General features: G+C 42.9%; 1 protein-coding gene across 5 annotated transcripts in view; it reads left to right on the forward strand.

Annotated features, from left to right (window-relative positions):
- LOC148222153 (uncharacterized) overlaps nucleotides 1-21,286 on the forward strand; it is a 123,850-nt gene extending 102,564 nt beyond the window's left edge. For 4 of the 5 annotated variants that reach the window (XM_088173169.1, XM_088173168.1, XM_088173172.1 and 1 more), the window contains one exon: nucleotides 4,323-7,634. In XM_088173169.1, coding sequence (XP_088029295.1) covers nucleotides 4,323-4,733 — 411 coding nt within the window. In that variant the 3' untranslated portion in view covers nucleotides 4,734-7,634. Of the gene's footprint in view, nucleotides 1-4,322; nucleotides 7,635-19,946 lie in introns of those variants that run through there. The other variant, XR_015806758.1, reaches the window with a different exon arrangement.
- Nucleotides 21,287-24,983: the final 3,697 nt, after the last annotated feature.

The raw sequence follows: 24,983 nt of genomic DNA on the forward strand, positions 1-24,983 counted from the left end.
CTCTACTTAAAACCCTGTTCTATACACAAAAACCACACGGATGTATTGCAGAGATCTGGTAATGTATTCAAATGTTCTCTCATGCTTCCTCCAAACACAGTCCCCAAAGCATAATATTTTGGAAGAAGCTAACTTGTTACATCATCTAAAGAAAACAAGTGCCGGCTTCCCAGCTCTGCTCACACAACAACACAAAAAAAACCAAAAAGGATTTCTTTATTCTTAAAGAATGAGCCATGAAATGCCTAAAAATAAGCTTTGATAAGCACATAAAAATAAACACCACAAATACGAGAGAGAATTTGAAATGAGACATTTACTAGACCTGGGATGGCAAAGGAATAATGAAGTAACGTGAAAACTAATTCTGTTTGATTTGACATGTTGATTTTTGTATGTTTACAGCTAGGCAGGGATTTGCTGAAGAGAGCTGTCCATGAGGACATGCAAGTGGGTCAGAATTACAAGTTTCCTCAAGCTGAATTGCACCATTTTTTAAAAATTACCTTCTGGAGAAAGTCTAAGGACAAAAACACACCTCTGCCAGCTAAGCAAAACTCTCCTAAAAGTTCTTGTGCAGAATGTACTCCACTTCTCATTATTTACAATTTCTTTGTTTTATTTCGCCAACGACAGTATTTCCATATCAATCCAGAGCATGCTCATTTTAGGCTTTAAAACTGGGTCAACACACCCTGAAAATTCACACCAAACTGCAGTTCCTGAGCACAGATAGGCAGAGTTGTCAAAATATTCTCATCACTGAGTAAATTTGTGCTTAGAGCAAAACCAACAGCCTGGAAAACACAAGTGCCCTGCGAGCTATCAATTAAGCCTTGCATCAGGATGAACTTGTGTCAAGAGGAAATTATTTCCATTTTACCTGCAGAGATTCAGCTCTGCTCTGATGTACAGAGAAGGACAGCTCAGGAAAGAGTCCACTTGCCTCAAGGAAGGGCATATTCTTGCTGTGCTGTTTGCTAAGGTGCTACAGGGAGCTCCTGTACCTTCAGTGGGGTATGATTGAACCTGGGCATTTTCTGAGATTCCAAAGCATTCCCATTCCTCATCAAAATGAAAGAAAAACGCTTTGAGGACATGTTTTCACAAAAGCCACAAAGTGTCCCCAGAGCAACTCAACACTTCATGACTAAGGCAGGAATTTGGGTGCTGGACTTTGCACACAGAGCTCTGGTCTCAGTGAGGTGTAGTGAGGAGATAGAGCATCCACAACAGCCTGGATGTCAGAAAATCCACCTTCCTACAAATCCTCTGGAGAGCCTCCTTTTCCCCAGAAGGTCTCTCCCTGCTTACAGCCTCCTAGACCCAGGAACCCTTTTGCTCAGAATAACCAGATGAATCAAAAATACCGAGATATTGCAGGAAGAATGCAACATATTTTAAATTTCTGAAGTTTCTTTCACTTGCAGTGGCTTAGATTGGACTTTGTATCTTTTTTAAAAGCTTCTCTTACTGCCTCAAATTAAAGAATTCATTTTGTTTGACTAACAGATGTAGAAATGTATTTCATAAAATTGTTCCTGAAACATATTTTTCCATTAATTATATAAAAATTGATATCTGGTAGGTTTTTTTCTGATTTTTGGAACAGATTTAAGACAAGAAAACCTTTAGAGCACTGTTATCCCGGGTTATGCTTACCAACCACTCTTCCTAGCTCCATATCAAACACAGAGCCAGATGGGGAAATCGGGTGGGTTTTCTCTTCCTGTAGCTATTCACAGACACCTAAATGGGTAGGAACTAAGGAGGACCTGATTCTGAGAATGGGTAGTTCAGAGGCCAAGAGTAAACCTTTGAACTAAAGGGAAGGTGGAAACATATTAAAGACTGTTTCATCACCTCTGGTTCTGGGAGGTGTGTTACTGTTCACTGCAAATTGTGCTCAGATGGAGTAAAGCATCCACCAGCTAAAGGGTGGAAATGTTGGCTCCATAGAATCCAATTAAAAAGTTCCCATAAACTTGAGAGGCACCAGATCTTCCTCTTGAAACATTGGCCACATCTCTGCCTTCCTGCACTTAAATTTCCCAGCTCTAGCATCACTCTTTCCTCTGCTTTTACATGCCATCCTCTTAACTTAATCCTTCCTCCATTTCAGATGTGTTTTATGAAGTTGATTTTCAAAGCACCACGTTGCCCCATCTACTGTATATCTTTATCTGCTGCCCTTTCCTTTCACTTTTCCTTTTGCATCATTTTCAAAGCAACTGAAGAAAATTTGACCTTTACTGTGCAGCACCTTCCCAGCCAAATGAGGGAGGAGAAATCAAGATCTGCCTCCTTTTTCCATCCAAGTACCTCGTGAGTGTTTTGGTCCTAAGAGGAGTTTGAACTAACAGATATGAAATTTGCTCAAATGTATTTTTTCTAGACTGGTCCTAATTCAGTGTTATTGTACATGGCTGCCACTCCCCAAACAGCACTGCCACACGTTTCTGGTTGAAAGTCACAGTGCCCTGTCTTAGATTCCAGTGAGATTTAATGAACAGGAGAATATCCCTTTTGAAACACTCCATGGCTTTCAGGCTATTGAATGGGGTAAATGCTAACTGAATGCTGAAGGTCATATCATTTTTTTTAAAAACTGCAATAGACGAACCTAATTTCCAACCAGGTACACTTTCTAATAAGACAAATATTTCCCTCCCAGTTCTGGTACTGCCAATATCATGCTGCATCTAATAGCATGGCACACAGGATGGATGGGTGAGAAGAGTTCAGTCTTAAATTTGTAGGAAAAATGATGCTGTACATGGTTTCCAGTTCTTGTCCGTGCTAAACTCTCCATCTTGAGATATGCAACATTTACCAGCTTACACATTTGACATTTCCCACTTTGACTGAATGCCCATTCACCTTCTGCTCTGAACTGTTTTAGACTCTGTTAACATGGAAAGATGGAGCTGCTCAGAAAAATAAATTACATTTAAAAAAATATCTCAGTAGTGCAGGCATGTTTCTGAGTAACTGGGTTGAGAAAGGGGACAACAACTGCAAACCATGTACTTAAAAGTACCTGGACAAATTGACTTTCCATTCTTTCCATTACAAATTGGGCCTGTGCTATTCAAAGGCATCAATTTCTATTGTGTTAGTAGTCAATTCAAGTAGTAGTTAATAATATTACATTATAGTTGGTAATTAATTCAATAACAAAATTAAATAAATAACATGTATTATACAATATTACTTAAAATTATTATTATTATTTAACACAAATATTAAATAAATAAATTCAAAAATAGTCAATGGTTAATTCAAATCACCTATTTCATGTCTGAAGGACCTATGTAAAGAGAACTTACTTTCAAGACTACAGTATCAATGAGCTATTGTAGCATCATTTTTTAGTTGCCCAAAGGGTGATTTCAAACGTTAAAACTAAATTTCTGACCTTACACTGTTACTCAGAGGCAACCCTCTGTTGCCCACTGACTAACACAGCACTAACCTGATTTTCAGGAAATACTCAGCTTTAATCCCTCTTGTCATTAGTAAAGGAAATGAGCTGGCCCATGCACAGCCTTTTCAGCTCTTAGTGGTGAGGCTGGCAGGATAATTCAGATTGAGCCTTCTCTCTGCAGACCTCAGAGCAGCCTGGTGTATCTGTGCTCCAGGGATGTCTCAGGTGATGGGTTACCCTTCCCCACCTCCTCTCCAAGTTCCTGTTGGGTAAAACCCACCTCCATAGACTCTTTCCCTGCCCCAAATGCTCATCAGGCTCCTGTCTCTTGTACATGGCTCTGCAACAAACAATCAGACAGAAACTGCCTCCTGCCAAAGGAAAAAATGCAAGAAGGAAGAGATTAATGTGGAACAGCTGTGCTGTGGATATTTTGAATAATTTGCTGAAAATAAACTTTAATGGCAAATTAAGAACAGAGATTAGCTCTGCAGTTCTGTGTTCTCAGAGGGTAACTTGCTTGCACAAAAGTAAAGCCAGAGCTTGGCACCAGGAGCAGCTGAAGTGGCAGCACATCCCTGGGAGCCAGGCAGGGATGGGAGCACGGCTGGCAGGGACAGCTCTGTCCCTGCTCTGCACAATCTGCTCAGCTCTGGGCAGGCTCTTGCTTTTGGGAGCTCTACTCACTGTGAGCTCACTCAGGAGGAAAAAGGAGGTGATGGCCAAGTGGAGCAGCTTGGCTGCTCCTCTCCCCTCAGCCTGGCCCCTGAGAGGTGACACAGGAGGCTCTGGGCAGTGGCTGAACACCATGACCCATGGCAGGGAGGTCACTGCCTCTGCCCCATTCAGGCTCCTCTCTCCTGAATGTATTTGTTTTTCCCTGTTGAATTCACAGGCCCAGATGAACCAAAACCAGACCTTTCAGGTCTGTCCACAAATTTTGGCTCCCACCACAGGAGTTGACAACAAGCAGGGACCTGCACCTCACTGGCCTATTCGAATGTATTTTCTGAGCTCACCAGGAACTCAAGTCCTTCAGTTTGCATCTCCCAAGTTCTCAGCCACTCTCCCCCCTGCTTTCCACTCCTACAGCAGGTCCTACCCCCTCTCCCAGCAGTGGGGCACCAGGAAGGTGAGTTCAGTGTTCAGTGACAGCCCCTTCCAATACAAGGAAGATGGGATACAAGGTGATCACTCTCTGCCTGGCTCATGGAATATCTGCTGCCTCCAACAATGTCTATTTCTAGGACCATACCTGCTTCAGCTTGCCCAGGAAAGACCTTCCTTATGGAGCCCCCAATTCTGAACACAGATCTGTCAATACACAGGGTGTCAGCTCCCCTCCTGCTACCCCCTGAGTGCTGGGGTGCTGCAGGGAGGGCTTGAGCTCCTGGCTGGGAGGGAGGGAGGTTTCCCTGCTGCACCTTGGCTCCATCAACAGTTTCTCCCATAATGACTGGGCACTGACAGAGAGGGATGAAAACACCAAGTCATTCCTCCTCCTTTGAAAAGATAAAGGCCAATAAAAGATGGATGTTGGAAGGCTGGCATGAATTACCACACAGGCTGATGTTCTGAAAAGTCCCAGCTTTGCCAGCATGCCTGACTGCTTCATGGAGATTGAATAACAAGACCCCAGACATGACAGAAACTACTTGTGTCTGCAGAAATGGTGTCAATTCATTTTGAGGTTAATTCAGCCAGCTCTGATCACTGCTTTTGCTTCAGCTGAAAAAAGACATTAATCTGTTTAATTTCTCCCTCTGTGTTTCAGATCAGACAATCCATTTGCTGAATGTGATTGATAAATGAATTAATTGCACAACATTCATTCCTTTCACTAGTTCAGAACACACAAACTGAAAATAAGTCACTACAAACCTCTATATATGAAAGATAAACTACGGATCCTTTAGGGTATTTTAGAGTTCAATAACAAAGGAGGATTGAAAGATTGTTTAACCTTGTCCAGTCCAATTCTTCCTCATCTTGCACCCTCAGCAGCCATAAGAAATCACCAGCATGGCATGGCCAAACACAAAGGGCTGTTTGGATGGATATATTGCATCTGGCAGAAGAATTTTCTCTGTATTTCTGCAGGCTTTTCTGATTTGTTCTCTTATTCCAACAAGTACAATTCCTATTTTTTAAAAATCTTTTTGACACAACAATACCCTACCAGCATGTAAAATAAAAACATTTTCAGTGCTAAACTTTTGCCAGCTTTTATGTTTGCTTACTTGCTGAAAGAGAAAATTTGAACAATTGCATGCATCTCATTCTCTATATGAGAGAAGAGACCATGGCTTGAAAGAACCATGGAAAATGGCTCAATGGTGGAAAATTCCCAGAAGCAGACCCAGGCTCACAAAAAGTGACCCTTGCTCCTTTACCTACCCACCCAGACACGTGGGGCAGGTTGCAGCTGAAATACATCCTGATTAATGGAAAATTGTTTCTTAACATTGATGAACCACCCATCAGAAAACAAAAAGCACATCCAGTTCCTTCCAAACATGAAGACATTTACTGTCTGCTCCATAAGCTTTATTACAGTATTTCCTACAAGCTTTATGCATGCAATCAAAGTGTGCACATCAAGTTCTGCACATTTTAAACACCTCCATAAAGTGGAGTAATGACCTTCCCCCGAAAAAAAGTTAATAAACCAATAATATTCAAGTTTTACATCAGAGAGGCATAAATATTAACTATATGCAAATTGCACTGATAAATCTGGAACGAGCATGTAGCATCCAGCACCTTGCATAGTCACTGGAGATACTGGGACAATAGAGAGCATCAGGAAAGACGGATGGCCAGTCCTGCCAGACAAGACATGGGGTAGACAAACCTCTTGAGTGGGGAAACTACTGCAAACATGTTCATAGTCTTTGGAAATGAAAGGGGCAAAGCAGTAATTCAAATATCACCTAATCTTTACTAGTTTAACAGCAAAACAAGTGTCCTTTCCCAGGATTAGTTAAAATCCCTGTAATAGCACATCGTTATGAAAAGCATTTAATCAGTGCCACCCCTGCCTGCCCTGGGCTGACTGGCACCTCTGTGCAGGTCCCTGTGAGCTGAGAGCCATGAGCAGGCAGGGGATACAGAAAGATCTGTGTCATGGAGAGGAGAGCATGGCACACACAGCAGTGCTGCCTCTGGCTCACTGCACGTTCCCACTGCCAGCCCACACCACCTGTCCCAGGTGGGAAACCACCAAAGTGCTCCTTTTTTTAACTAAATGACCATCTAAAGACGTGCAGGTAATCCCATAGCTCCCCCACAATAAAAAGGTTTAATACATGACTGTATTTGCTGTCTGTCTGCCACTACCCAGAAAAGGACCTGTATGCTCATGTCCTCATGCATTTAATGCACTGTGCACCTAACAGCAAACATTGGCTGTTTTTCTTTGCATTGCACTGCAAGCTCATCAACAGAGCAACAGGGTTTTCTTCTTTGTAAGTACAGAGAAAGCAAAATGAAAAAAACCAGTCACTGCATTATTATCACCTTGTTCATCCCTGCTCCAAGGACACACGACCTTAAGGGTTACCCATGCTGTGAGTCTGGCCCAATAATTACATTTCAAAACACAGTTACTTGTCAAGATGAAGTCTGCTTTCCTGATGATGCTGATCTCTTTTTTTCGCATTGCAAAACAATACAAACAGAATGAGAGCACCTTTTCTTCTCCCCATTTCTTTTTCCTTTTAGGCCATATAATTTTAACCTCCAAACTAGGCCAGCTCAGGGAAGGAGCATTTAATCTGTTACAGCAATTAACAAAGCTGTTATATTGTTAAAGATTACATGTGAAGTGTTTACCAAAATACCATCCACTTTGTGCAAATGGCTCTTAGATGGTGCTTAAGAAAAAACACTCAGAATGCAGACAAAGACTAAAGAAAAGAGCCTGACTGAAACCCATCAGTTTGGAGCTCTGACATTTTGGGCAGTTTATCACTTCCTGGGATATGAAATGATGTTACCCATCCATTAGGAGAGTCAGCACATTCCACAGCACACATAAATCAGTGATGGGCCAGGGGTGAGGAAAGCTTTGTAGACTCCAAGATTAAATACAGCCTGTCTCATATCCTCTGTTGCTAACTTATATCTATTCAAAATTAATCAGGAAATGTAGCATACAACCCTTTAACATAAATAAAATAGAGAGCAAACCTCTCTTGTCCCTTCATCTCTTCCTGGCATTTGTGCTGTCTGAAGATACAATCCTCATGGTGAGTTTTGGGAGTGGTTGTGAACAAGTTCTGGCATCTTTGTTTTGGCTGTAACCTCAAGCCTCCTCCACTGGTTGGAGGCATTTAAGCAGTCTTGTGGTCCTGGCCAGGGCAGGAGGTTTCCCACCAGTAGAGCTCCACCCACCACTATAATTTTGCTTTAGTATCCCTTCATTTTGGTTTGATAGCCCTTGCTCTGTGGGCTTTCATACATTATTTTTTAGGACGTTCCTGATCTCACCTGTGGTCCTGAAGGGCCAGGCACAGACCCAGGTGTTGGATGTGACCCCTTCCTGCAGCTCTGCTCCCCACCCAGACCCTGCAGCCCCAGAACCTGCCCTGGACCAGAGCACAAACCTGTTGTCTGCATCCTTGATTGAGCTGTGGTGATGGAGAAGCATTTAATTACTGGTTTATTACCTTTGTTAGGAGTCTCAGCAAGGGAAGGGAACATTCCTATGAAAACCTCTGCTCTTGTCAGGGAAACACTTGTTTCAGTAGAAACCCAATTGCCCACACTGCAGTATTTGCTGCCTTGTCTCATTTGTTCTTCTGGCTCTCCTCTTTGCTTCAGCGTGGGCTGATACGCTGGAATAAAAAAACAAACAAACAAAAAAAAAAACATTCTGGGAAGAGCCTGGAGCTCAGCCTGGCCTCCAGTGAAACACACACCTCTATGGACTGCCATGGGAAAGGAGCTGACCTTTAAATCTTGTGTTGCATTGGGCTTGGAATAACTCAGATCTCTTTCTGCATGAAGATTTTCAGGAATATTGGTAATATACAACAATTCATGGAGGGCCTGTGTTAGTTCACTGCTTTCTAATTTCTCCAAACCCCCAGCAAATGACCTCTTCCACATCTGGTGGTGCCTGGAGTACAGATGCTCTTCAGGTGCTGTGCTCATTTCTTGCCAGGGAGTGGGGGATGTTTTACACCTTGCAGTGAGGGATTTTGTTACCTTTGTAGAGATGTTCTGCAAAAGCTTCAGCTCCTTTTAGGACTAAAATTAAGCCTCTCTCACTGTGTGTTTAATTAACTTTTATTTGCTTGACATTTCATTTTTATTATTTTTAAGCTGTCTGAGGTTCTTGGCATTAAAAACACATGTAAACTAATTCAACTGAGAGATTATCTTCACAAAAGACATTTTTTCCTATCATCACACCACTAGGGATATTTTCCTGAGGAAAGAAAGTGGCTTCAAAAATTCCCCTTGATTACCTCGGTACAATGGACACTTTGCAAGGCAATAACATGAGGTGAGAAAGTACCTGCTGAGAACATGTGGACACTAAATCAGGCACTTCATGCTTCTGGTTGAGCTCCTCCAGGTACCAGGAAGGGAGAGGATGGGCTGCAGAATATTTCTTTTATTGGGAAAAAAACCCATTTATTTCCTCAGTGGTTTAAAGCCTGATTTTAACCTGGTTCCCTAAGGACTGAAGAAGAAAATAATCTCTGCACTCCTCCACCTGGTTACTGCCAGGCTTCTCCTCCCTTCCCTTCTACTTTGGGCATATTTTGGAAAGGCCCTGGTGTCTCTGAGATGTGAAGCCTCTTCTGCCATCAGTGGGCACACAGGAGCAGGGACAGGAGCCTGTTGTCACCATGGAAAGGGAGGAGGGAGCAGCTGGGCATTCACCCACCTCACCCACGCCTCATGCAAGAGGAAACCTCTCACTGCACCAACACCTTGTGCAGTGGTCCCAGCAGCCTCGAGCCCAAGCATGGAAGACCCAAAACAACCAAAACAAAACAAAACAAAAATGTAATCAACATGAAGAATAAAGCCAAGGGGAGCACAAAATCCTCTGCTTTGGATAATAATTTTATCTATATATACATACACACACACACATACCTAAGAGGCAGATAAAGATTTTAGGAGAAATGCTGCCTATCAAAAAAATACTGAGCATTACCAAGATATCAGCTTGCTGAAGTGCCCTCATGAGAGTCAAGAAAAAAATACTATTTTTGCATTTACAGATCATCTCAACCCACAGTGTTCCCTCTATCCTTTTCAAAGCACTCACAATCCAGCAAAGAAAAAAAACCTGGCACTTACTGCATATATGTTTGCAGTGGCACAGTTGGTATATTGATTACATTATTTCTTTTTAAATATTTTAACACAATCTGTGGCTAATGGAGTATTTAATTAAGGAGAAATAAACATTAGTTTTCAATTTATGGATATGGAATGCCCTTACAGTATGGGCTGCAGGATATGATCCTCACTGTCTTTGCAGATTTATCACTTGTACCAGACACGGAGGATATAAATAACATCAGCCTTAGACTGGTGGCTCTGGGTGACTCTTCAACACTTCATAATATTCTGCTGAAAAATCGGTGTTCTCTGAAATCCTAGTCTTGAATTTCCAGCAATGTCTTCTCAGCAGCAATCAAAATTTTTTGGGAGATATGCAGTGAGGGTACAGTAGTCATTATTAGGCTGACAGACAGCATAATCTGTTTGGCTGATAATAAAGTCAATATGCTGGTTTTGAGAATAGAAAATAATGTTAAATAAGCATCATGTTTGCAAACACCCATTCTATTCCTTTCTAATTTTTTTTTTTTTGCTTCTATTTCCTACAATCTGATGGATTCAAAGTCAAAAATTTAATTTTGCTAAATATACACCCTTACGGAAAAAATATTTCAATCTGCATGGATGTGGAAAAGAACTACTCAAAGAGTTTCCTGCAAAAATGGGCTCTCTGGAGTCTTTTTTACCAGCACCTCCCTAATTGCTTCCTAATATCTGATCCAAACCTACCATCCTTCAGCTTGAAGCCATTCCCCCTTGTTCTGTCACTGCATGCCCCTGTGGTTGTTCACCCCATGCCAGGAGCAGGCACCTCTCCCAAGGCACCCTTAAACTTTGGGCCTCTTATTCAGCAGTGTCACTGCAACATTTGGGAGGCTGTCACCTGTCCCATGATTCACACCATGACATTTCCACTTCTGCATTTTGAGGCATGGCTTTTCACCCAGCTCCCAGCCTGGCCCAGGTGTCTGCAGGTAACCTGGAGCTGCTCTCCTTGTGCAGCACCTTCCAATTGTCACCACTAATTTTAAAAGTTTGCAGTGCAGCATTAACCAGGAGTTGCTCTTTCTAAGGGTTTTCTACTGGCTGTTTTTCTTCTCCTTCCCTTTATTTTTCTCCCCTCAGACAAATCTTTGGGAGAGAGTGCCTCAGCACAGAATTACTTTGTTTGGGTGCCAAATCCTCCTCGCAGTGGGGTGTAGTCAGGAGGCTCGCATACCTCTGCCAGAAAAGCTCTGGTTTTCAGTAGATCTCAACCCCCAGCATCTCTCTGGCAGCCAAAGCAGAAAATAACAACCTTATTCCTAACGCAAAGCTTTTAATTTTTTTCTCCCTCTCCTGCTGGCTTCATCTCCACCAGTCACATCCCAGCTCAAAGCCACTGCTCTGGTACAGGTCTCTCCCCACACTGTCTTCACACAACTGGCCTCCAATTTGCTGTTCTGGCTCCAAATGGAGCTTTTAAAATCAAAAGGAAAGCCAAGCATGGAGGGAGAAGGAGCAAGCCAGCTCTCAATAAGAGCTGGCCCAGCCAGCCTGCCCAGTGCTCAGCTCTGCATCCACAGACAGGGCTCCCCCCACCCTGCTGGCTCACAGCCCTGCTTCAGAGCACAATAGGAATCCAGAAACAGAAGAGACTTTTTATTTGCTGCTTCTCTGGAGACCTCTTGAGCTGCTCTCTGAGCAGCTCTCATTTAAGAGCTGTCATGGCAGCCATTCTTTTTAAGCAATCACTGGTGGAAGCAATTTCAGAAAAGGAATGTAATTCTTGTAAGAGCAACTTCTGCCTAGGCAAATGCTGCTGTCAGCAGTGGCACAAATTAAAATGGGAAAATAAAATTCTCCTTCTTGAGTGGGATGGGAACAGCAAAGGCTGCACCAGTGCCCCACAGCTCTGATCTCCCAGGAGCCACAGCACTGCTCACAGGGCAAGTGAGCTACCTTGAGCCATGGAGGTGGCATCTCATCCAACAAACTCCACTGAATGTACCACAAGTCTTTCCTGGCTTGTAAAGCAAGCAGATTAATTGCTGTTCTTTTCAGCCTTCCTTTCTTGACATTTTTTTCCTGATTTTCCTTCTGCAGCAATGAAACAAAACTTTCAGTTTACCACCAGTGCATCAGGTCAGAGGGTTTAGCCCTTTGCACCATGGACCATTTTCAATCATGTTGATAACTCAGATACCCTGGAGAATACCTGGGTGGCAGAGCCACTCTGGCTCTCGCTGAAGCACTTCTCTTGGGAACAGGAATGGCCCAGGACAATCCAACACTCTTTCTGCTCTAGAAGAACTTTCTTTTGTGCTTTTAGACAGCACGATGTTCTGTGTTTTCTTTCTCATCCCTCTCACTTTCACTCCCCTCTAATTCACTGCTGCATGCTGCTGGCAGAGAATCCAGCAGAACAGCTTGCTGGTGGATAAGGTCTGGATGTGGCCAATAAACAGCATTTTAGATTATTAAATTGTCAGGGGATTATGGGGAGGATATCTACATAGAGTTATCCATTGTATTCATTCTTTCTTCTTATTTTTAAGGAATAACTGTAAGAATGTTGAAAGACAAGGAAAAGTAGAGGAAAAATATTTAAAACTGCAGGAAGAGCTGGGTGTGGTATTCACAACACAAGAAGAGCTCATGCCATGTGGCACTGGGCAGAGAAGCCACACCAACAGCAGCACAAAGCCCAGCAAGATCCTCCACTGGGATCCCACAATCCACACCCCCCAAAGAGCCCCAGTAGCCACTACCTGCAGGGCTGGGGTGGCACTGCAGCTTTCTGAGAGGTTTGAATCAAGCTGCTGCAGCTATTCTCTTCTAGAAACAACGCAGAGAGAGTTTTAACCCACACATTCACCTGAGAAGGAACAGAGTAGAAAAGAAAAATTGCCCTGAAAAATAAACATTAAAGTCTCAAGGGCTGGTCCGACCTTCCACACTTGCCAGAGACTCACTAATTAAGTAGCCCAGAGCCATTTTCGTTTGATTTCATGGTTTTCTTCTTTAATGACAGAAATCCCTGAAGAGCACAAGGTGAAGCGAGTTTGACTCTGGTAGAACACTGCTGTGGAGTAGCCCCATTCTATTCCTTCCTCAGATTCATCCCTATCCCATCACTACTTGACAGCTTCTAGTTAATACTAATTTCAGCAGGTAAATGAGGGCAGACCTCTCCCTCCCCAGTCCAAGAGCCTGACTTTTAAAATTGTGTGCAATGAGATGAGAAAATAAACTTCAACACACCACACACCTGATGTGGGCTATGGTGGAAGAGAGCTCTGCCAATGGCAGTTTCTCCTAATAAACTTTTGTAATGATGCATTTTCAGGAAAAATATATCAAGCCCCAGGAAAGAACTAAAGCTGCTTAAGTGGCTGAGTCTCAAATACCCACATTTACAAGGTTAATAGCTGTGAGAAACAGAGCATGCTGCACTATAGAGCAAAAAAAAATGCCCCACTCATGAAACCCAACAATGAAAACCAGTATGCAATTTCCCTTTCTAAAGGATTTGGAGATCACACTCTGCAGAAAGCTAGGAAAAAAATAATTTAAGACCCTTTCTTTCCTCTTGAAATGCATGGCTCTGGGAAATCTGATGGCGCCTGGACCCATCCAGCAACAGCAGCCACATAACCCAACAGAGACCCATGCAGAGAACTGTTCTGGACGCTCTTTTGGCAAGTTTTGCTTGTGGAGATCTTCCCCCCATCCCCAGGCCACTGAATTTAGCAGATATACTCCTAAAACCACACTGGGGAATTGGAGTTTGCATAGTATTTCCTCTCCCAGATGCCTCTGGCAACAAGGAGTCCTTTGGCAGGGAGTTTGAGAGAGGTTCTGCCTCTGCTTAGTGCCCACATTGAGCTTATCAGCGAGTCCAGGAAAGACCTGGGGTTTGCTTCAATCCCTCCCTCAGCATGCCCAGAGCCATGGGGTTGGCAACTCACACCAGGTTTGCACCAGGCTCTGCCAAGCTCTACTAGTGGTGGAATTTAAAAAAAAATACTCTTGCTTCTATCTGCCACATTTCTCTGCTGGCAAAATACAATAGCAGAGATGTGTGATGCCAGCATGAATTCCATTTGCTAACTGAGCCTATTCTGCTCACTAAAACAGCTTTGGAACTGTGTTTGTGTTTTGCTATAGTGGCCAAATTCCTCAGCACAAGCAAAGCTCAATTCCCAGGTCCCAGGAGATGGGCTCTGCCTCTGCAGACCCTGTAGCAGCCTGGGAGCCTCTCCCTCTCCTGCCTCTTGCATGATTCCCCTGTTCCCTGGCTTCCCTACTCATTCCAGAGGGGAACACTACCCTCAGATGGGTCAATTCAAGAGAGGACTTTTCACACCAAAGACTTTATCTCACAGTTTGTATCAGCTAAATGTTGCCTTTCTTGCAATTTTGCAAATTAAAATATTACCCAGCAAAACTCAAACATGACTTTCTGTTTAATACAACCTAGATGCATTATCTTTTTAAGGAAGGCTCCAAAGTGAAGATGCATTTTAGTTAGAGTAGCAAGGACAGGTTTAATCCATATTGAACAATTTCTCCCCTAGCCCTTGATTAATGAACATGAAATACCATCTACCTGATAACTGCTCCCAAACACTCAAGTATGTTGAACAGACTTTTGATTCTCCTCAGTTTCTTGAGCATGTGTGAAGCTGCAGCTGAATCCAATTTGAACCATCAGCAGCTGGAGTTATTCTGCATTTGTCACTGGCACTACATTTGGCATTACACTTCTCTTAGCTACCATGAAGTGACACTGAATGATAGAACTCTTTATACTGTGCTAACACTGTGATCATTCAGGTGTTTTGAATTATGCTATATGTCTTAAGCTATATTTGCCAGGACAAAAAGGTAGGAGTGTTTCCAAGGAATTTTTACTGGGCAAATTGAATCACAATTGAAGCCAGAAACGACTCTCCTGCACCTCTCTTACAGGCAGTCAGGAGTGTGTCTTTTGAGGGACTTGCTAAAACTTCTCAAATAAATCTCATTTATCAATGGGAGCAAGACAGGCCTATGGAAAACAGCTTTTGTCCAGAGGGACTCAGGTCTAGTAAGGCCATACACTCAGAGTGGCTGAAGACACCTTCCTGTCAAACTGAGGATCCAGTGGCTTCCTGAAGGTGTGGGGTGAAGCCTGGCTAAACCCCACAGATGGATGCCCTGACCAAAACAGCAACTGCAGGATAGAGACAGAATGAAACCGGGGACAGGCATGAACATCTGCATGAACCTCTGGCCACAAGCACAGCACAGGCTGCCCATCAAACATGGGGGCAGGTAAAGGAGGCTGTTTTAAAAAATTCTGCCAAGAAGGGAATCTGTGCTGTCTTCCTACTGAGAGAGCAATGTGAATATTCACGACAAAGCCTGAACAGAAAGAACTACTAAGTATTTTAACCAACTCAGTCCTCCTGTGAAAAAGAAGTAATTTTCCCCTCTCAGGGGCACATGGATGGGTGCACACTTGCTGCCTGATGTAGCAGTGATCATTTATTTAGGTTGCTTTAGCTTAACAGCTGAAATTCAGCTCTTTGATTTCCTGTGCTTAGGAAAGAAATTGATATACATATTTCAAACCTTGAAATAGATAGAAGCTAGTAAAAGCCACAAAGAGGGGAGGGGAAAGGGAGCATTCAATACAAACCAGCCTAGGGTAATCCAGAATAGATTTAAGCATGTTTCCCCTCATATTACCTATTTCCTTCTGTTGTGCACCTTTCACCTGGTGGGCTTTTTGTATCTCCAGCATTCCCTTGCCTACAGGATTAAATACCAACCTCTTCCACAGTCCTTAACTCACAGCAACTCAGGGAATGCTGTTCCTTGCACACCAGGTATATTCCTCTATAAATAAAAACACTGGAGCTGCTTCTCCAGGAGTTTTCAACTCTTATCTAGATTTCTTTAATCTGTGCATGCATTTTCTAATAGTTACCATATGCACACAGTGTCAGTTCTTCTTTAAAAGCTTTAATCTTTCTGTTTATCTGACTTGAGGTTTTTGGTTCTCATTTGCCTTTCTATTCCCCATTCATTGCAAAATAAAGGAAAAGAGCAAGCAGGAACCTGCCACCCATTAATTAATCTGGACAGCAGAGCACCTGATAACAGTCAGCCCAAATGCAAACTACAAGATACATAATTTTCATCATCTTTCAGGAAAACCACATTTGATTCTTAATGGTAAATCTTTAATATTAAATCCATGGGACTAGTTTAGCAATAAATGAGTGAGGGAAAGCATAGGTAATAGGGGGAAAATATGTTTTCAGATGAGATACAGAAAAAGGCATAAAATATTCCACGTGTTGGGCTGCTTTCAGTTCTGTGTATGATGAAGCAATTTCAGCCCAGCTACTGCCCTGCTGCCCCCAAAAACTCCAGTAACACCCCATAACATTGCAGAAATAGTTGGCATCAGTTTTCCCCAGTGCAAGGCACTGACTTGCATGATTAACTGGCTGTTCACCACTGGAAACACCAACATGGAAAATTAGCTGCTTATCTAAGGAGAGGGCTTCCCTTTCATTAAAGGCTCACATCAGACTTTACATTTTACTTGGATGATAAAAAGTTTCACAGCAGAATCACAGCTGTAGACAGCTTGAAATAAGCTTAGAGAGCCATGGGCAATGAGCAATCATTCATTGAAATGTTCATTACCAGATTCATGATTTGTCATATGACATGTTCTTTTAAAAAATGGCTCTTTATCAGTGCATTCAAGTACAAAGGAAAAATTGCAATTATAAAAAAACCCCAGAACACCACAAAAACCCTACAACCAACCAAACAAAAAACTCAAACACTACAGGCTGCATTTAGAATCACCAGAAACTGAATTTTTAGACTTCAATTTAAGCAAGTGCTCTGCACAAATATTTTTCTATACAAAGTGCCCACAAACTTTCATCATCTCACTGTCCTGAGGAGAGGAAAAACAAGGATGCTATGGAATATATTCCAATTACATTCACCCAGAGCTCATATATGTCATACCATTATTAGTAATTCAAATTCGTAGTATCATAATATGGATTGCAATAATAACTTAGACTGAAAGGTATTTCTGAAATTCTCTAGTTCATCCCCTGCTCAAAGGAGGGTCAAAGCCAGAGATGGACAAAGTTCCTGGCCTTGCATGCTCAGAGAGAACATTTCCATTTGAAACCCTGGTCAGAGCTGCATTCAGACAACCCTTGACAAGTTTCATGTCTGGCAGATGCATTACCTGTCCAAGTGGATTTTCCACCTCACTGTCATGTTCTAAGCACATTTCCATACAGGTTGAATAATAAAGCAGGGACAACAACATGACTGTCACCAACCAAAGCTCTTTCTGCAGAGGTACAAAAATGCATCTGAAATGGGTCTTGCCTAAGAGACCATGGAAACCAGTCCAAAGGAGACTGAGACACCAGCAGGGGTCAGATTTAATGCCCATCTCCATAAAGATAAGTGAACCTGAAGATGCAGATAATTAACTTCCATGCAAATGAGGCACAGCAGTAGCCAATTTTGGCTCAGCCTGCCTGCTCCTGAAAACAGTCAGAGCTTTGCCATTGGCTTCATTGGCAGCAAGACCCAGCTGTCAGCTCAGTGTGAAGCTCCTTCTAATTCCCCAAAGCTTGCTGTGCCACAGGCTGTGTGCCCCGAGGCAGCCTCACACATCTGGACTCTGGCCCCTGTCCTGGTGCTGACCTGCACCAGCTCCACCTGCTCTCATGAGGTCTCTGTGGGGAATTACTGAGCCTTGGATGGAGCCCACCAAATCCCTGCAATCCCCTGCCCAGGAACACACTGGTTTTGGCACCTGCACGGCAAATCCCCAAATGCACAAATGCCTTAACCAAAACAAAGCCCTCCTTTATTACGGGGGAAACAAACCCCCAGCAATAAAATGTATCACTTTTTGCTTACTTGTTTCCCATTTCCTTTGTATGAGTCTTCTTTGCCAAGGTCTCCAAAGTCAGTTTTCCCCCTCAGATTTTCCAGCATTCCCAGTTTGCACCCACAGCAGCAGACTGGCAGTCCATGAGGACTCCTCAGTCCATGGGACTCAGCAAACTGAGCAAAAAGCATAAGGGCTGTGTCTATAACTGGATGCTTCCCTGGCAGCATGGAGAACTTGGTACATCTCATGATTTGCAGTGTGCACAGACCTCCTCACCCTAGCTTCAGCCCAGGGAGCTGCAGGGAACCAGCTGGAAACAGGAAAGCCTCCAGCTGCCACCAGCACCCAAGCCCAGCACAGGCCAAGGCTCATTGCTATGCACTGAACAGCTTTTGGGGGGAAACAGCCTCCTGTGATGGCTTGTGTCCTACAGAAAGACCACACAAAAGCCATTTGTAATGCTCTTTGTCCCAACACACAGCAATGCCATAAAATGAAGAAAACATAGCTCGAAGCACAGTTTAAATTCATTTCTTCTAAAAAAAAATGTTTGTAGCTTTACTTCAAGGACTTTGAAATCACCAAGCAACTTGGCTTTTCTTGCAGCAAAGCCTGTGAGAAACACAGATCCCAAATTCTAAAACTATATAAATGAAAAGCTCAGGCATATCATCACTAGGAAATTAGTCCCAATTCCCACAGCACAGCTGGAAGTGTAACAACAGCTCCTGATCCAAGGCAAATTACACAGAGGCCTTGACCTTTGATAATGAGTCCTGGCTTCCCAAGCTATTGTGTGAGGCAGTGGTGGTAAATGTGTATTTGGAGCCAGTGTTTGTAGAGGAAAATGCATGCCACACAAGTAATCAGAAAACACAGGAACTGACACAATGATATGCAAGGAATAACAAGAAGAAATCCGAACTCATCTCCTCTGCTGCTTCCCACTGAAGATGTTTTAGCATATTGCTCTTCAATACAATTCAAACTATCAGCTGATAGAACAATTATCTAACTAAAAGATTTAACCGTGATTAAAGTCTAAACAAGCTGCTGAACAAACACCTACTCAGCCTCACTTGAACTTGATTTCAATTCCCTGCACGTTGAGTGCTTCAGCTACAGATTTTTCTGATGATCAGGCTGGCAGGGTCTCTTACCGCTCGCCCACCATTTATAGTCTAAACCCCTACCAAGGCAGGGTCACCTGGAGCAGGTGACACAGGAACACTTCCAGGTGGGTTTGGGAGGTCTCCATGGAGGGAGACTGCATGACCTTCCTGTTCCAGGGCTCTGCCACCTTCAACCTAAAGAAGTTCTTCCTTGTGTTGAGGTGAAATTTCTTATATTTTAGTTTATGTCCAGTCACTGGACATCACCAAAAAGAGTCTGTCACCATCCTCTGGTACCTGCCTTTGGGTCATTTATGTGCATTAATGATATCCCAAATCAGTCTTCTCCAGATTAAATCCTGTGCTAAGGGGCTGTCAGAATGGTACTTTCCAGCAATCCAAGGGAAATCTGGAAAACTTCTTGAAGCTCCCATTATAAACCACATCATCTGAGCTAGATCCAGGTAGTCACTGGGACCTGTAGCAGGTCCCACAGAGCCCATGTGGAGGTGTCCACATGTGCCATTTTCAGCCCAGTATCTGACCTTAGAAATCATATTCCTCTTCTCAGTTTAAGATCTCTGAAATTATAAAACTGAACAGGACACCAGCACAGGTACGTGCAGGGACACCCAGGCATTTACATGGATCAGTTGCAGCTGGGAAGAAAGCTTGCATTCAGGTGAGTGCAACACAGGAGGTTAAGGCAAGACTGGCCATGCAACAAGTCTTTCATCAGATGTCTGTCTTTCCATAGCCATCAGAATGAATTGAAATGGAAACGTATTCAGACAGAAACAGAACTTGAACCTGACAGTGCCAGAACAGCTGCACTCCTCAGCAAAGCCACGATGCTGGGAGCCACTGGGTGCTGCCAGTGCCACACAGGGCACCCAGCTCAGTCTTCACAGCTGAAATGATGCACAGATGTCACAAACAGCTCAGGTGGCAACGTTCTTCCCATAGAGAGGTTGCAATGTCCTCTCTGTCCCAGTTAATGGTCCCTGTCTTAGGTTGCAATACAGGATGTAACCAAAAGTCTGTATTCTATCACCATCTGTTAAAACCAAGTGGGGCAGTGTTCTTTAGCTTTTCACAACCCATCCTTCCTCCAGGAAATATCTCCTGTTAACAGGCCATTGAGTCCCACTGCATGACAGATAAAATTACTTCATCCCATTAGGAAATGCTCCAGCCAGGAAAAGGAGTCAAGCCTTTCCTACCTAGATAAAAACTGAGATTTGGAACACCAAGGCAGCCTTTTTCCACTGGATTCCAGAGGAAAACCAGACCCTTCTACATCATCACTGGACCTTCAGAGGAAAACTGCACCTTCTACAGGAGCACTGCTTCAACTGAACCACATCTGTCATCCAGCAGGATGCAGCCACCATTTAATGGGACTGACAGGGTGTCAGGTTGTATTCTGACTCTGACAGTGGTTTTTGGCTTGTTCTTTGTAATACTGTATTTCTGTTTTAATTTTTCTTAGTAAAGAACTGTTATTCCTATTCCCATAACTTTGCCTGAGAGCCCCTTAATTTCAAAATTATAATGATTTGGTGGGAGGGGGTTTACATTTTCCATTTCAAGAGAGGCTTCTGCCTTTCATAGCAGACACCTGTCTTTAAAACCAAGACAGCCCCCCATGGCAGACCCAGTGTTCCAACACCCTTTTCCAGGAGTCCTGCAGAGCTCTGTGGATCCCTTTGGAAAGGACAGATGCATTTAACAGATTATTTCTGCAGAAAGGGCTGGTCTGGCCAGGCCTGAAGCAGAAGATCATTCCATAAGCTTGTATAATAAACAGCACCCTAATGAGTGCTGGCAGAAGGAGCAAGAGCCAGCTCTCCCCTCACTACACCCTGACGAGGCAGCCACGTCTCCCCAACCTTTCCACGGACAACAGGAGAACAGGCCCAGCAATCTGTCTGTGACAAATGATAGAATGCACTAAATGCATTAAACGAATGCATTAAATGAAGACTTTTACAACAGCAAAACTGTTCATTTTCAGGGAAATGGCAATATGCCAACGGGCACGGGTGGGTTTCTGTATCACTGAACAACACGTCCACATCCAGAAAATGTCCCTGTCTTGTGGCAAGAGCCAGAGGTGTTTTATTTAGGCACCAGAGCCACACTTATTACCTGCCACCTCACATGGCTCAGCCTAGAAACACACCAGCAAGGAGCAGGGATCATCCACTCCTGAGGGCAATAAGAAATACAAACACAACCTGGGCTTACTATAGCTCCTGGGCTAACTCTGAAGCATTTGAGAAAATTCTCAAGTGTTCATATCAACACAGTATTATGCCATGGGTGCATCAGCTGAGAACAGAGGAGATTAAACTGACAGTCTGTATCTTGATTTATGACATAATAATGGCAGGATCTTTACTCATTGGGCTTGAAAAATAGTTATGCTGCTTGACTTTTTAATTAAATTGTGAAGACTATTTATTATATGACCATAAACTGTTTGTATAAATACTTATGGTTTTGAGGGATCTCAGTGAAAAGGACAAATAAAATAAAAACTAATAAAAATGTATTTTTTACCATTAAATCAATAGTAATTTAAGCATGCCAAGGGTCACAGTTCTATTTGAGAAAGATTGATCACCCCACAGGAAGAATTTTTTAAATATTTGGCTGGTTCCTTGCACTTTCCTTGAATCAGCTTCTCTTAGGAAACCAAGAGCAAAATGTTAAAACCTGTTGATTTTAAATGGCTGAGCTTTTGAAAATCACCCTCATTTGCATGTATCAGGCAAGTGATGAATAATAGATATCTAAACAAAACTGCCCAACTTGCTGAGAGTGGAACACACCACAGTGGCAATAAAAGTACTCTATAATACCTATTCCCCATATATGTATTACATAACAGGTATAAAAAATTAAAATCATAGGAAAGGATCTACAGGTACAATTACATATCCGAATTTGTACCACTGGCACAAAAAAATCTGTTAACCTACAATCATGTTAAGATACTTTCAATGCCATTTGGATGATGGAAAACTGTAAGGAAAAACTACAGCTGAAAGAAGCTAATTTTGGAAAATCCTGTAAAACATATTGCTGAACACAGAAGTGAGTGTAGCTTCCACTCTTTTCTGCATTGCAGATGTACATGTGTACATGTGTTTAGGTAAATATCCCTGAGCAGTAAAGAGAAATTTGAGCACAAAAATAATAAATAATAAGTTTTGGTAGAGAAAATATGAAGCAGCAAGCTAACACTGGTTGGGAATGCCTCACTTTCCTTCAGTGCATCTTCACACACACACACAGACACACACACACACAGACACACACACAGGGGATCTTCCCCACAAGGACCATGTCTTGACAGATACCACAGGCTCAATATATTTGCCTATTTATATGCACAAGTAAATATAAAGGGCTGAAAAATTCTTCACATCTTACTAAATATTAGATATGCAAGTCTAGGCAGTGAAGCTTGCAGGGTGTCAGCTCATTTAGTCCCTAACAGGAACACAGGAATCATTACCACACCTCATGCCTTGGAAGCTGTTATTTATGGCCACTGTGTTTGAAAGCAAACCAGCCCAGAGCACTCACCTTTCCCTGGAACCCATTTCTGGGGTTTGTCTAATACTTCCTATTAGAAATTATGCCTGTCATCTATTTTTGAGAAGGTCTCACACCTCTGCCACTTGCTGCCAGATGCTGAAATTTAGCGGGGGGGGAGAAGCCCACAGCTAAACAAGCTTTTTTCTTCAGTTCATTCTGTTTGGGCCTGCTCATGTTCCTTCTGCTCCTAGTGCCAACAGCAATATTTTTTTGCAGCCTGTCAAAACAGTGATTAAATCCAAGACTGCAATCTGAAGGCAGCCCCAGCAGCCCTAGAGAGCTGCAGCAGAGGCAGACGGATCCTGCCTGTGCCAAAGGTTTCAGAGGGCACCTTGCACAGGGAGGGATGGGAAGGATGAGGAGATGGAGATCAGAAGCACATTCCACCCCTGGGGTGGATTATCCTGCAGCAGCAACAAATCCACCTGAGGGTCTCACTTCTCCATGGGCATTGAAGCAGCAACGCTTTGCACTGCAGCCTCACCTCTGCTGCACTCCTCTTTATGGATTCCTGCCTGATCCAGACTGCAGCAGAGAAGCCCCAGCCATGCACAAGCAGATTTCCCAGCTCACCCTCTGCAGGAGGGTGTCTGAGATGTGAAGAGGGGTGGCAGCAAAGGCAGCATCCCCAAGGGGATGAGGGGAGGAATACATCTGCCAGATAAACCTTTTTCAGAGAGAGAGAAGATGCTGCTGGTAGCTTGGGGGGGCCTGCACAAGGCAGTGCAGGGGGAGAAGTACTCAGAGAAATGTTGATTTACCAGGAGGCAGAGGCAAAACCTGCTACTACAGAAGCAGTGATTACCTCTGGATGAACAGAAGGGTCTGGAGCTTGTAAATCCTAGAACACATCTCAGCAGCCTCTCAGGACATGCCATTCATGGCAAATTATTTGCCAAGAGCCCCAGTGCATGTTGCAGCCCATCCCTGGGTGCCAAGCATCCCCTGATCCCTTTGGGCTGGTGCATGAGCTCTGCACTGCTGCTGTTGTGCCGAGATGCATTTGACAAAAATCACCTGAAGCAGACCCCTTTCTCAGGCTGCAACACCTAAAAACCCAGGTGTACTCACTATCCCTCTGAGGTGCCATCACATTAAAAAAAAATAAGCATCAGTATAGAAAATATTAATATAAATATGATTATATTAATACAAATAAAAATATAATATATAGTAAACTGTATTTCAACATTGGAAAACATGGACTTCTGCAAAGTTGGAAAACAGAAAGGGATGGCGTGACTTCCTGAGCTTCTCTAATGTTTGTGATTCCTCTTGCAGTACCTGGATAGAAAGCAAAGATTTTGCCTTATGCAAGCCACATTCTTTCACGAATATTTCTATTCAGAGGCAAATTGATGCACCTCTAAATATCTTGACGCTATCTTTATATTCACACTTGTTTTATGGTGTATCTTTCTCCTTAAAACAGTTAATAATGCAAATTAAATTTTAAAAGCTGTGTAAGCTGGATTGGTGAGGCTTAAAAATATTTTGGCTGATTAAGTTTGGAAAGATGCCTTGCTTTGAAAATATTTTCTTTGTCCCTGTGCATAGAGCCAAAGGTGACTCCACTTTGCAGCATATTCCAGCTGAGCTCCAGAGAAGTGGGCTGATAGCACAACAGGCGCTCCTGGAGAAGATACACATCCAGCCATCCTTTATCCTTCTTCCCTTCCAGCCCCCACTTTGCATTCCTTGCACTTGCTAAGTCAAATTTGTCTATGCACTAAGTCCCACAGGGGGACTTTTCAGCACCAGGTTTACAGAATTTGCCCTTTACCACCTTCTACAGATATCTAAAAGGATACATGTAAGCCAGGGTTCCAAGGAAAGTGGGTGAAGAAACCCAGGACTCTCAGCATCATGACAACTGGAAGAGAATAAGGAAGTCATATGTCTTAGCCAAAGTTCTGGGAAAACTTTCATTTTCAATGAATTGGCATTTTCAAAGGAGAAAATGCATCATCACAATATTTCTCTTCTGCTCTCCTACAAGGATACACCACAATAATCTGATTTGCAACAAATCCCTCTATAAAAAGTGCTGAGCTTGCAGAGCTGTCTGCCTGAGAGGTTATATGGAAGATTTGTAGGAGTACAATCAAAGATGAAATGACATGTTAACTTCTGGATTATAACTAATCCCTCAGGAAATAATCATTTATTCAATCAACAAAATAAGATCACTTACATTAACCTTGGAAGATCTACTAAGAGCTACTCTCCAAGTTTCACATACACAGATGACGATGTTTAGCACTGACAGTTCCCACTATCTGATTTTTCACTCTATTTCTGTTATAAAACAGTGAAAAATATCCTCAGGTCTTCTTACTGTTTTGCTTACAGGGAATGAAATTATCTGGAAGGTAATTTTCTTCTCACATGCCTCTGTTTATCTCAGGCTTGGTGTCAGCAAAGTTGTTGTACTTTATTTAAACTCAACTGGGAAAGAACACAGATGCAATTACTCCATGAAGCACCTGTGGACTGTTAAAAAAACTAAATTAAACTGTCTGCTGGAGTTGAGCCCTTGTTTGAGATATGTGTACAATTTCTTCAGTATTCAGGAGACCTTCCCAAACTTGGGCACCACCAGGTGTTTCCA

Source organism: Sturnus vulgaris, chromosome 14 (assembly GCF_052056855.1).
Source record: "Sturnus vulgaris isolate bStuVul1 chromosome 14, bStuVul1.hap1, whole genome shotgun sequence".
Lineage (NCBI taxonomy): Eukaryota > Metazoa > Chordata > Aves > Passeriformes > Sturnidae > Sturnus > Sturnus vulgaris.